Raw genomic sequence first — 12,471 nt, 5'->3', positions numbered from 1 at the left:
TGTGTGTGTGTGTGTGTGTGTGTGTGTGTGTGTGTGTGTGTGTGTGAAACCTTCACTTTACCTGGCCGTTGATGGTGCCCTCCTTGGCTTCGTTCATGCCGCCGTAGTTGGGCAGGACCGGGGGGACCCCGTCCTCCTGGATCAGGTTTTCTGTGTCGGATGCCTCCATCTGGTGGCAGACATTATTAACTCATGACTTAAGCGATATAAATAAATCCCTACAGTTAGACATCAAATGCATCGAAAAACAACATGGATCAGTGGAAAGTGTTTAGGAAAACTTTACGAACTATCCAAGGGTTTTTGCTTAAAAATAAAAGGCGCCAATAAATAAATACGAATGCCTTTCTGTGAGCAGCATGCCTATGACACATTAACCCCGGTTACCAAGGCTGTAAATTGTCATTCCTATTAATGATTTGAACTGTAATCCCACTTTATAGCAACAATATAATACCGGCTGACATAATATAAAAGTTAGAGTTATACACTATAAAGTTATATCGTTATGAAAAATGATGACAGGAACTTACCATGTTTTAGTGGTAAGAGTTGAGACAGCTTTACCAAGAAGACAACATTAAGAGCATTAAATACAGTGCATGTCTCTCAGATGAACCCCGTCTGTCTGCAGTTCCCCTTTTCAAATGTCAGGTTAAAGCTTAAATACAACTCGCGTGAGGGAAACGAAACTAAAGAGCAGGCTTCACTTCCCCCCTGTTCTTAAAGGTACAGAGACAACATTTTGTCGGTTAATCCAATTATTTCATTGATTTAATATAATCCATTCTTTTACTTGATATTTATTATCGGGATCTATGCTGATACTTATTTCTTTCATATTTTTATTTGTAATAATCTTTAATTACTTACATCTTGTATAGTTGCTTCTACGTAGCTTTTGAGGAACCAAGCCGAATAACATAACCGAATATAACTAACCTAATACCCTTGTTTTGTACAACAAGATGTAATAAAAGTAATTCTGATTCCTACTTTAACCTATATAGGCCTGTTGAATATCAATACCTGGGACAGAAATGAGCACACATGAATGTAGATCCTACATGGATATTAATAAGATATTTCACCACGGAAATCACAGTCCAAAAATGTGTGGTATTTTATTTTCACATTTTCTGAGACAATGTGTAGATAAACAGAACATAACAAAAATACTTGCTGCTCAACAGATAAAAACTTCACACGTCTTTAACTCAACAAATCAATGCAATATCATACTCTAAATGTAAATGTCCTCCACAATGGTCCAGTGATGCAGGACAGATTTCTACCAAGCAGTCTGGACAGAAGTATGGTGAGATATTTAAATGAGCAATGTATTCATCCCGGTTTTGAGAACATAATTAACTACAGACAACTCCATGCAAGCGATGTAAACCGTCTGCATCAATGGGGTATGGTGCAACATTTACGTCCAACGGGTAGAAAACAAAAACACGACATGACTCAGGTATAAAAATGAATGGACTGCAACCATGAGAATTTTCATATACGCTTTTTTTTGTACATTTCCATACAACTCACAGATCCACTTTTTAATTTCACATGAAAAGCTGGAATAAAAAGAAGTAGTATACAGGGTATAGTGTCAGTTGAACAGAAACTTAAATAATGATGAATGCGCTGTAACCCAATCCGCTGTTACCTTTGGGATAATACCACAATCACCCAACACACAGGGACCCACACCAACTTCCAACCCGCTCTCACACACACATTCAAACACACGTGCGCACACTCACACACCGATCCGTCAGTCTAGTCACTTCCGATGGCTGCTTTCCTCATGACTTCCTCGTCCTGCACCGAGAGCTCCGTCAGCTTTCGCCCCAGCTTCTCGTGGAGGTCCAGGTACTTCGCCACGCAGCGGTCAAGGCACACAGCTTCCCCCTTGCTCAGCTCGGCCTCCTTGTAATGGGGGGGTACACACTTCCGATGGCAGGCGTTGGTCATCCTGGACGGGGGGGGGGGGGGGGGGGGGGGGGGGACAGTGAACATTTACATGAAAATTATCTGATTTTATCAAAAAACGACTTACAAACATTCATTCACACACCGACGGCGGAGTCGACCACGCAGATAGGAGGAGCGGGGATTGAACTAGCGACCTTCCGGTTACCAGTCAACCCGCTCTACGTCCTGGGATGCTACCGCCCCAGTGAGGTAAATGGCAGTGAGGTAGGAACCTCACTTGTGCACACACAGAAAATGTAAACAGTGTTGAATTACGCTCCATTCAAACAGACACCATTTTGTGTTAACCCTTTCATGTCTGTGATCGCATTCATGAAAAGAAAAGGGAAGCAGGTCTAATTATAAGCATAAAGCTACCAATCCCATCCACATAAACAAATGAACAATGTCCCACTCCGTCTTACTACGAGGAAAGGACTAGCCTAAAATGTATTGCAATAGTGAATGCTCCTTACTTCCATACTACAGTAGAGATTATCACTGTCATGATATGCTTGATTCCTTGTCAGTGTTCACTGTACGTCATTATCAATATTTTCATTATCTTAACAGAAATGGGAAGAGAATAAAAAGATTGCGTCACACAAACGACTGATTTGTGCAACGCAACACAATGAAGAAGCGTATGTGACATTGTAAAATAAGCAGTCTTAGAATAATAAAATTACGGAGTCTTTAACAAGCATGTACTGTTTTACACATCTCCTTTTGAAAAGGTTTAAACATATATTTCACACGAATCCCAGAGGGCTACGAGCCAATATCTGCATTCAGTCAGTGCATTATGACTGACATGTCTCCTCCTATCCAATCCCCCTTCACTCTTTTTATGAATTCATTTTGTATAGCCCCCAAACACAGGTAGTCAAAGGGCTTGACAGGCCATATATTTACGACACCCCCTTGACCCTAGTCCCCCAGAGGGCAAGACAAAACTCCCCTAATTAATAAGGAAGAAACCTTGAGATGGAACGCGGAGTTGGGGATCCCTCCTACAGCGATGATCAGGAGTGTAATGGGTGACATTGACATACATACATGCAGGCAAAACATTTCAAATCGGTGATGGGGTTCTGGCCGGCATTGACATGTCACCTATCCAATCTCCCTTTACTAGTTTTACGAAGGCAGCTGCAGCCATGTCAAATGCAATGTATTTTCATTTTCATTTCATTCAGCACCAACGCATTTGGTCTTGTAACTACCAGCCTTAGCTATGTTATTAACCTTGTCCCAGAGCCTCACCGGTTGTACATGTCAGCCATCATCTCCACTTCAAGCTCCGCCGCCAGCTGCTGTGCCTTCATCGGGTCCATGTCTGCGCTTTAATGTCCTTTTCGCCTTATGCAGATGTTTAAAATTAGTATACTCAAAAGCAAGAGAAGCGTGAAATGCTTATTGAGTAACCTTCAAACGTTAATAGAAAACACGTGCAGTTTCCAGCCGGCCAACTGAGTAGCGGACTCACTTCCGGTGTCAATAAAGTTACGTTCAAACTCACCCGGCACGAAACAAAACCTGATGACGTTACACAATGTTACACAAAAATCACACAAAGCTTTGTATTTTAAAATAAATATATTATAATATTTATAAATCCAGTACAATAACAAAAATGTTGACGCTTGGCCATCACATTTGGCAGTATAATTTGTTTTAGCCTTTACCTCAAATTCTTGAATAATTATAATCATTAAGTATTAAACCATTTTATGCGAAGAAAACCACATTGCTGTAACTTATATATATACACGTTTTCTATGGATATGCGACTAATACGTGTCCCAAATATAAAACATCCAAACATCTGCATGTAAAGAATCAAAAATATGTACTGAAATTCAAAGGCAAATAACAACACTTTGAATAAACCATACAAGTATTCCGTCAATGAACTAAATTAACATAATGTAGTCAAAATCACACAACAATAGAGATTGATTACCCTGAGTGGAGAGTACATAAATTAATAAAAAAAAGTTATGCCTCCGTATAGCCAACATTGATATATATTCCAAACAGCTACTATCTAAATTCCCATCACATCAATCTCTTTCAGCTCTTCCTCGTCCTCATCCTGTGATGAGTCTACGATAACGCTTCCTCCAAATTCCATCGGCCCTCGGCCTTTGTCTGGGGAACACAGCAGAATATCCACCTCCATATCCTCCTCATCTTCCTGGGAATGTCTCGATCCCTCGATGTCTCGACTACTTCTGTTTTGAGGCTCAGATGTGAGAGGGCAGTCAGTTGTAGGCGCGTTGCTTTGCTGAGATGGGCGGACCCAACAAGGGGTGGAGTCCTCTACACGGGCTTGTGGCGTCTCTGTGCTATTGGCCGAATCCGATGCTAGAGATAAGAGGTCAAAATGAGAAGCAGCATCAAAGAAGCTAGACCTCATAGTGGTTTCTTAAAGTCGCGATATACCGCATTTCAGCTAGCACCTAGCTTAAAAGAACCTTGACATAGATACCAGTAGTCAAAGCTGATCGTTAGTGATTTCAATGTTATCCGTATAATCTTTTCCTATGACAGAGTCGACAAATAAGAAATGCTGGCTCCACAGCCCTACACTAACACTACCACCACTTTGTTAAAACAGCAATCTAGTTTCAAATGTAGCTGATTTCTATATTTGAATAAGCATAAATTCAACAGAAACGGAATGAGAAGAAAAGGTGGACACAATCAAATAGTAAAGATTAGTAAAATAGTTATCTAAAGCAAATGCCTACCAGCCATTAAATCCATGCTTCTTTTTTAAGGGCAGATGGTAACTTTAGGAACTGTAAAAATCGACAATCTGCCACTAATGTATCTTACCTTCATCAGGCCTCTCCACCCAACGCTCCTCGCCATCAAGCAACGCCTCACCCATCTCCGCTATCTCCACCTCCCTCGTCTCCACTTCTCCTCCATGACTGTGAAACCCCATGTCCTTGCTAGAAAGGTCATCTGCTTCAACCCGACGTTCATTGTCAGACGTTTTGAGTCCCATTACAGGTTCAACTGTAGGTCTTGGCTGTATTGTTTCTGGTTTTCCGCTAGTTTTTGATGCAGCAGAATGGCCTCGATTCTTGGCAATGCATTGATCGCCTACTTTGCTTTCTATTGATGAAGATTGGCAGACTATTGGGGAAGCTTTTACAACAACGTCAACTCTGTTGTAATCCTTTCCCTTTTTATCCTCAGCTTCAAGAGGTACCTGGTTACCTTTTTGACCTTGCGAATGATTCCCTTGTTTATCCTGCGAAACTGTGACGTCCACTTTCGACTTCGGACTTTCAGTTGTGATGACCCGATTCTGGTTTTGATCAAATTTAACATCATTTACGTTTTTTGTAGGAGATATATCTGAAGAAGTTGCTTCACATCTGTCCGTGTTTTCACAAGCCTTTCCATCAGAATGTACATTTTCCTCCACTTCACTGGATATCACTTTAGTTTTGGTCTTTGAACCCCTGATCGTGATTTGTCTGAACTTAATGAGTTGTTTAAACTGTTTCAGAGAAACCGTTGGTTTTGGTTTAACTGCAGAATTCACCCTTGATTCAGGATTTCCGGTCATCTTAGCCTCTTCGGTCTGAGTATTCTCTGAACCTGCCCTGTGCTCGTTTGGCTCAGACTCACTCGGATCATGCGGCTGGGCGCAGAGCTGTTCATCAGCCACCCTAGGAGGCTCTGGGGCTGAAACAGGGTCTGAACTTGCCATATCATAATGGACCTCATCGTTCGAAATCTGAATATTACGGACATCATTCCTGCCTTTCCTACTTGGCTTTCCTTTGTTTTTTCCACATTTTTCATCGTTCGAAATCTGAACATCCTGGACGATCTCCTTGCATTTCCTTCTTAGCTTTCTTTCGTTTTGTCCACATTGTTCTCCGATCTCGGCCTGCGCATTCGTTTTCCTGTCGCTTTCTAAAGTCTTGTCAATGGACGGGTTGGCATTGTGAGGGACAGGCATTATTTTCCGAGGTCTCCCTACCTTTCTTTTGATCACTGGGACAGTCTCCACAATCTCATCTGCCTTATCTTTGGTTGTAGAAGCACTTCTGGCACGTGGAGTGCTTCTTTTCCTTTTCTCGGTTATGGTTTTGTCAGCCTTCAATTTCTCAGAGCCTTTGTCGGCACCTGTGGTGTCGAGCACCTTCTGTGGCTCTTTAAAAACAGGAGGTTCTTGCTTCAGTATCCTTCTCTTGCTCAAGACATTGTTGCCGGACAAATTCACTGAGCACACATTCAAAAAGATTTTACTAAACTCTCCAGACCCATGTCTGGTTACTTTGTACCCCGAGGTACGATCAGATGCGTCATCTGTGTGTGCTTCACATATCCTTTTTCTCTTTGACGTCACTGGTTTGTCCCTTGTCTCTTTTGCAGCCTCAACACAGAGCTTTTTAACAGGGGGCTTCCTTTTTTCCTCCTTCACTTCAGTTGACTGACGTAATGACGGCAAAAGCTCCAGGTCCTCCAAGGACTCCAGCCTTGACGGATCATCAGGTTCAGAAGGTTTAGTTTCCTGCTTGGAACCCAAGCTCAGAGGAAACTGCAGTACATGTTGTGTGCTTGACATCCAGGTTAATTCCTTAGAGGGTGGCTGGTCAGTCTGCTGACTGTCAGAGTTAACAGTATCAGGCGCGATTGATGCCACGTTTAGTGTGTGAAGGTCTTGGTAATCCAGCGGCTCGGAGAGGAGAGCGCTGTGGTCCGTCGTATCTCCCTGCCCCCTGTGATTGAGCGAATGGCACTGGGCAAAACTTTCGTCAGGCAAACTGTCTTTGCTTGCAGGCTGTTCCTCAGCCAGAGAGGACTGTGCCTGAGCAATCTGGTTGGACTGGCGTTCCGTTTGGGGCCAGGTTTCTGCACAGTGCACAGACGAGGTTGATGCCGCAGCGGGAACCAAATAGGAACTGCTTCTGCTGTGCAGGACTGGGAAATGAAAAATGCAACGACAATTGAATAAGGCACTGACAAAATGAAGGAATAACATTTCTAACATTTCGCTGCGTAACTGTCCCTTACACATTCTGGATTACGGCCGAGGCACTGAGCAGTCAGCCCTCCAAAGAGTTTGGCTATATCATTGAACTCCTGGACCCGAGATTAGTCTCTTAATAATGATAATTTATGATATTTCCTTGCATAACAATATGCCATGAAGTGTGACACAAAACACCACGAGAAACGAACAAACATTCCGGAAACATAGATTACCCGCGTCTTCCGACGAGGCGTCTTCCCATAGCGTCTTGTACCACTGTGAGCCGACCTCACTTGCGTCTGTGTCCACCTCTCCCTGCCTCTCTGTCCACTCCAGCGCGGGTGGGGCGCTGGGGATGGCTGCGCCTTTCGACTTAAAGCTCGACCTGTTGCCGTCCTTCTCCAGGCCAGAGGAAGGCAGTATGTTCAGGCCCATCATGATATCCTCCAGGAGCTTCTCTATGTCCTGGTCCGATTCCTCCATGGAGGCCTGGGCCTGGGACAGCAAGGCCGTCATGGAGTCATTGCTACTTGGGGTGCAGCAGGGGCTCGAGGGCGACTGGAGGTCTGTGAAGACCTCGAAGCAGGGCGGTTGTACAGTGAGGGCCAGAGACATGCAGGGGCTCTGGTGTTGTTTAGTAACTGGACTTGGTTGGGATGTCGATGCGATGGATGGCCCTTTGGTCCCCTCTGCCTTTGATCGCAGGAGTTTGGCCCTATCCTAGAGAAAGTTTATTTGATTGAAAACCCAAGGTTAGGAGCCAAAGAGGAACTAATTGATAATAATAAAAAGTTAATTGAAAACAATTCATAATTTGTTACGATAATTGTATTATTATTAACAAGGTCTATATTAGTCAAACATGCATAATTTAGTCACGTATAAATGAGGAAAACATGTCTATATTTTGTTTTACGTCACTGTTTGGTATTAACTAGGATTGGACGTAACTTTGGTTAGTTGGAGTCAGATGCTGTACAAAGCAACACTGTTTTTTGGCTGTATGATCATTTTGTGTTTTCTAATTAAAAATAAAGTTATCTTGTCTCGTCGCTCGCGTTACGAATGCTGTGTGAGACTTACTCCAACAAGCGGTACACATACGGGAAAGAGGAATTAAACTAGGAAGAAGAATTATGAAGTGCCACGACACCAAGGGAACCAATTGAGCAGCTATATATACAAGCAGCATCGGACGGGGTCATCAAGCCATCAGAACTTTCGCTTTTGTAACAAAATTCTTCAAATGTGAGTTTAAGTTTCATATGTGTACAAAATAAAAAACAGCTTTGTGTACCTTCTCAAGGGCAGCGAGAAACAACTTGGAAACAAAAGTCTTTCAAAAACGGGCAGCAGATTTACAAATAACGTGCGAGTTTAAAGGGGACCTATTATGCTTTTTCGACTTTTATGACCTATAAACGTTGTTATAATGATTGATAGTCATGTTTAACCATACACAAAAAACAATGTAGATTTTCGGGAAACTCTTCCTCTCATCTGGGCGCTTTCAGTATTCTCTGTCAACGCTCGGTTTCGTCCTTCTCCGCCCCCTCGCCCCCCTCCTGCCAACCCAACTCCATTGTGATTGGTTACCTTCCTTAAAGCGCGCGCCGGCAGATTGGACCAGGCATATGGGGGCGTGGCAGGAGTGCCTCTACGTAGATGATTTCCCGGAAATGTGAACAAGTGAATCGCAAACGTTGTCCCGAGTGTTTAGCGCTCTGCACAGCCACCTCAGACTGTCAGCAAGGAATACGTTGAAATGCATGTACGTCATTATTTGACACTTTAGTATGGTTAAACATGACTATCAATCATCATAACAACGTTTATAGGTCATAAAAGTCGAAAAAGCATAATAGGTCCCCTTTAAGTTGCAGACTTGTACAAAATAAAAGCGCGTTACGTACCTTCTTAAGGGCAGCGACCATCACCTGACTTCTCCCCAGGGTTCGCCTCTGGCCCATGTCCCGCATGTTTACCACTTCCCACGCTGCTCCTTGCTCAACCCTCCTCAGTTTGACCTGGACGGAGGCAAGGATGGATGAACTATCAGCTCTTTGATTGTAAAGTACCCCACACATGAATTAACACATCTAGTAGTCAAATATCAGCTTCGTCAAAAAGAGAAATGGAATGATATTCAGCAAAGCTGCTGTGCGTAACATATCATATATGTTAAGGTTCATCTGTTATTCAGCGTCCAATAGAGTACTCCTTGGTTGAGGAGACAGCCAATGAGGCACAGTGAATCAGCAGCGTTAGGAGAGCAGAGTTAGGATAGATATCACAACACGACCAAAATAGAATGTTGGCAATTGTGCCTTGAGGCCAACGATATCGTAGAACTTCATGCGTGGTAAAATAAATCAACCGACTAGTCTTTTGACCTCTCTGATCAAAACGGCGAAGGCAGAGGGGTGGGGCTGATTTGGCCTAAAAATAAAATCTCAGATATTTCCAAACCAAACCCGATTATTGATTTTAATAGATAGATTAACAAAAGCAAAATTTGGTTGCCACATACTTCTCAAACTTTAAACACACTTTTTTTTTTTTTTTTCAATAATCGATTTTCAAAAAAAAAAAAAAAACATTTTTTTTTTTTTATTTCGACCATAAAAAACGATTCATCGCCCAGAGCTACGATGGCATATCCTTCAACACAAAGAAAAGCAATTACCTTGATGGCAATCTCCCTGGTCAGAGCCGACGACCTCCTTGGGCTCCAACACCCTCCGCCGATCCTCCCTCTCCCTTTCCTAATCTCCTTTCCTTTCGTTTGAGTCGACTGTCCTCCTGACGGCTCCTTCTTCTTCCCTGCTTCTTCCCCTGCCATTTCCCTGCTTCCCATCTTCCAACGGTTCCTCTTCAGAGACCCCGGTTTGGGCCGGTTGCAGTGGGACACCTCGCTGCTCACCCTGGAGTTTCTGGGGGATTTAGTGGTGGTGGTGCTAGTGGTGGTCTTGGTTACCTCCTGTGACGATCCTGTTTCATCCGACAGGGCTGTGGGGGACCCGGGGCCGAGCTCCCCGTGGAGAGAGGCGTCGTCCCGGGACAACCAAGAGGGCCACACATCGCGTTGATCTCCGACCGTCTGTGACGCTGCGTCAACAGAACCTGTCCCCTCAATTTGAGTCTCTGCGTCCCTTCTGCACCTCGTTCCCACCTGCACCTCAGCATCGCACGTGACACGTTTCTTCCCGTCTTTCCGTTCTTCGGCAAGCTGCAAGGCTTCCCCACCGATGGCCTGCCCCGCCCCGGCCCCCCCCCCACCCCCCCCACTCAAATCTCCCGGTCCCTCTAGGAGGCGGTCGAATACCAGCTTGTTGGCAGCCGCCAGCACATCGTCCTGGTCTGTGGACTCGTTCACCTCCAGCTGACCGGAGTACAACAGGCCCACCAGCTTCAGGAGGGTCTCGGCGTTGACCGCCTGGAGCTTGACCTTACGCTGCTGGCCGGCGGGGGGGTGAGGAGACGCAGAGAGTTTGAGGGACAGGCAAGGACTGAGGGCGGCCAGGAGGCAGCCATGAGCTGGGATGGAGACACCTTAGTGAGCGTAAGGAAAAGGAGAGGGAGAGACAAATCCAGTGATGATGTTAGATACTTTGCAATCATAGATTAATTGATAAAACACTCTGATAACACATATATCTTCTTTATGGCATTTTGGACATAATCCTAACCCTCTGAACGATAAGCAACACAAATTTGGTCCTACTTTTTTGTCAAATGACTCGATACTCACTTGTCCAGAGTTCATAGACTCTGCATAGCCACCCCCTGCCGTCCCTTCTACGCACCTATTGTACGCTGTACGTTCTGGCACTTAATGTACACACCTATTGTACGTTGTACATCCTGGCACTTAATGTACACACTTATTAGACGTTGTACGTCCTGGCACTTAATGTACCCACTTATTGTAAGTTGTACATCCTTGCACTTAAAATCAGTACTTAGAATTGTGTAGCATCTTATCCTAGCTACCTTTGTGGTATACGGCGAATGGGTTAACATAACAATTATTGGTTCTTGGCACACATCCTTACTGTGCCGACATCAATGCATTATTATTCTCTTTCTTCTGCCAAATGTACTTGCATGTCACTTTGGATATAAGCATCTGCTAAATGCCCTACATGTAAATGAAACCCACTTTGTACCTTCAGTTTGTAAAAGGGTGTCACAGAAAAGCTTGTTGTGCTGCTGTCTCTGCAGTTCGAGCAGCAACCGACTCTGAAAGCCTGGTAGCCGGTAACACCTCATCACACCGGTACTACAAAACAGGAATCGATCAGAAAAATGCAAGACCATCACAGATGCAATCCAATTCTATTTTTTTTTTTATTAATTGCTCCTCAGGTGATGGACAACGTCAGATTGTTTCTGTGAGGAACATGTAAATATAATGTGGATGGGACCGTTGTCATAGGTTGTATTCACGTTTCAACCACTTTATTATAGAATGTATTAGGGATGGGTCAAAATATTCAATTATTCGTTCCCGAGGGTCAAAGTCGATTTTTAACATTTGGACCAATCCCAGTCAAATAAACAAGAATTAACGGACGGAACTAATGTTGGACAGGTGTCCAAGAGCATTATCCCGCTTATACCACGGTCACTTGCCATAGAAAATAAATTAAGACTATTCATTTTGGAGGGATTTATATTTTATCAACACGGCGGATGTGCGTGCAGAATTAGCGCCATAAGAACATTTGTTTGACCGGTTGCCATGATTATCGTGTGGTTCATTTGAATTTGTTTGCCGATGATCCATGGCTGCCTTTGTGAATGTCGGCACACATCGAATAATCGATTATTCGTTCATACCACCCACCGATTATTCGACCTCGACCATGAAAAATTGGAGTTATTCACATCCCTAGAATGTATATAGAAAAGTTAGGAATTGAATGTAGTAGACAAAGAAGCGTATGGAGAGCATGAGCTTTACATGACCTTGGTAGTTACTCCCACTGGATGGGTCAACTACTTCAGTCGTACACACACACACACACACACATCTTCATTAGTTTCAACATTGAGACTTTGATGAAGTTAAATGTGCATAAAGTGGAGATAAACACAAGAAGAGTCGACATTAACACTGAAGCACTACAGCATGCTAATGACTTCAATTACTGAAGCTCTAATTAGCAGCTGAATTAACAGTTAGCAGCACGTGGACGATTCAAAACTTAAACTTACCGTGGTTTTCTCTTGCCAGTACTAAATTTGGTAATTTGCGTATTTGTGTATTTGCAAACGCAAACAATACACCCATAGCACATATGAGACGTGCAATGCTTCAGCGACACCCGGGATGACAGAGGTAGGGCCTGAAAGCATACATAGGAGCGTGTACCCTGGAGCAACTGATTGAGATTGACTCCTAAACAAAAAAATAAGAGGTGCAGTGCGTAAGATTTGTCTGCCTCTAGCGGCGAGTTTCCAGACTCTACACCCCCCCCCCCCCC

General features: G+C 43.7%; 3 protein-coding genes across 3 annotated transcripts in view; all 3 read right to left on the bottom strand.

Annotated features, from left to right (window-relative positions):
• unc93b1 (unc-93 homolog B1, TLR signaling regulator) overlaps positions 1 to 727 on the bottom strand; it is a 15,187-nt gene extending 14,460 nt beyond the window's left edge. Inside the window, exons 1-2 of the mRNA XM_056587313.1 lie at positions 534 to 727; positions 62 to 169 (exon numbers count right to left, since the gene is read on the bottom strand). Coding sequence (XP_056443288.1) covers positions 62 to 169; positions 534 to 536 — 111 coding nt within the window. The 5' untranslated portion in view covers positions 537 to 727. The remainder of the gene's footprint in view (positions 1 to 61; positions 170 to 533) is intronic.
• A 357-nt stretch (positions 728 to 1,084) lies between these two features.
• On the bottom strand, positions 1,085 to 3,496 carry timm10 (translocase of inner mitochondrial membrane 10 homolog (yeast)). The gene is made up of 2 exons (XM_056587021.1): positions 3,244 to 3,496; positions 1,085 to 1,978 (listed from the first exon to the last, which is right to left on the bottom strand). Exons 1-2 carry the CDS (start codon positions 3,312 to 3,314, stop codon positions 1,783 to 1,785), a joined length of 267 nt encoding a protein of 88 aa, XP_056442996.1. The 5' UTR covers positions 3,315 to 3,496; the 3' UTR covers positions 1,085 to 1,782.
• A 72-nt stretch (positions 3,497 to 3,568) lies between these two features.
• Positions 3,569 to 12,458, bottom strand: LOC130380129 (uncharacterized). The gene is made up of 7 exons (XM_056587312.1): positions 12,203 to 12,458; positions 11,152 to 11,264; positions 9,669 to 10,534; positions 8,896 to 9,009; positions 7,216 to 7,702; positions 4,822 to 6,930; positions 3,569 to 4,347 (listed from the first exon to the last, which is right to left on the bottom strand). Exons 1-7 carry the CDS (start codon positions 12,283 to 12,285, stop codon positions 4,028 to 4,030), a joined length of 4,092 nt encoding a protein of 1,363 aa, XP_056443287.1. The 5' UTR covers positions 12,286 to 12,458; the 3' UTR covers positions 3,569 to 4,027.
• Positions 12,459 to 12,471: the final 13 nt, after the last annotated feature.

Source organism: Gadus chalcogrammus, chromosome 3, assembly GCF_026213295.1.
Source record: "Gadus chalcogrammus isolate NIFS_2021 chromosome 3, NIFS_Gcha_1.0, whole genome shotgun sequence".
In the NCBI taxonomy this organism is placed as follows: domain Eukaryota; kingdom Metazoa; phylum Chordata; class Actinopteri; order Gadiformes; family Gadidae; genus Gadus; species Gadus chalcogrammus.
The sequence above is the reverse complement of the archived record's forward strand: the minus strand, read 5'-3'. Positions and strand labels throughout refer to the sequence as shown.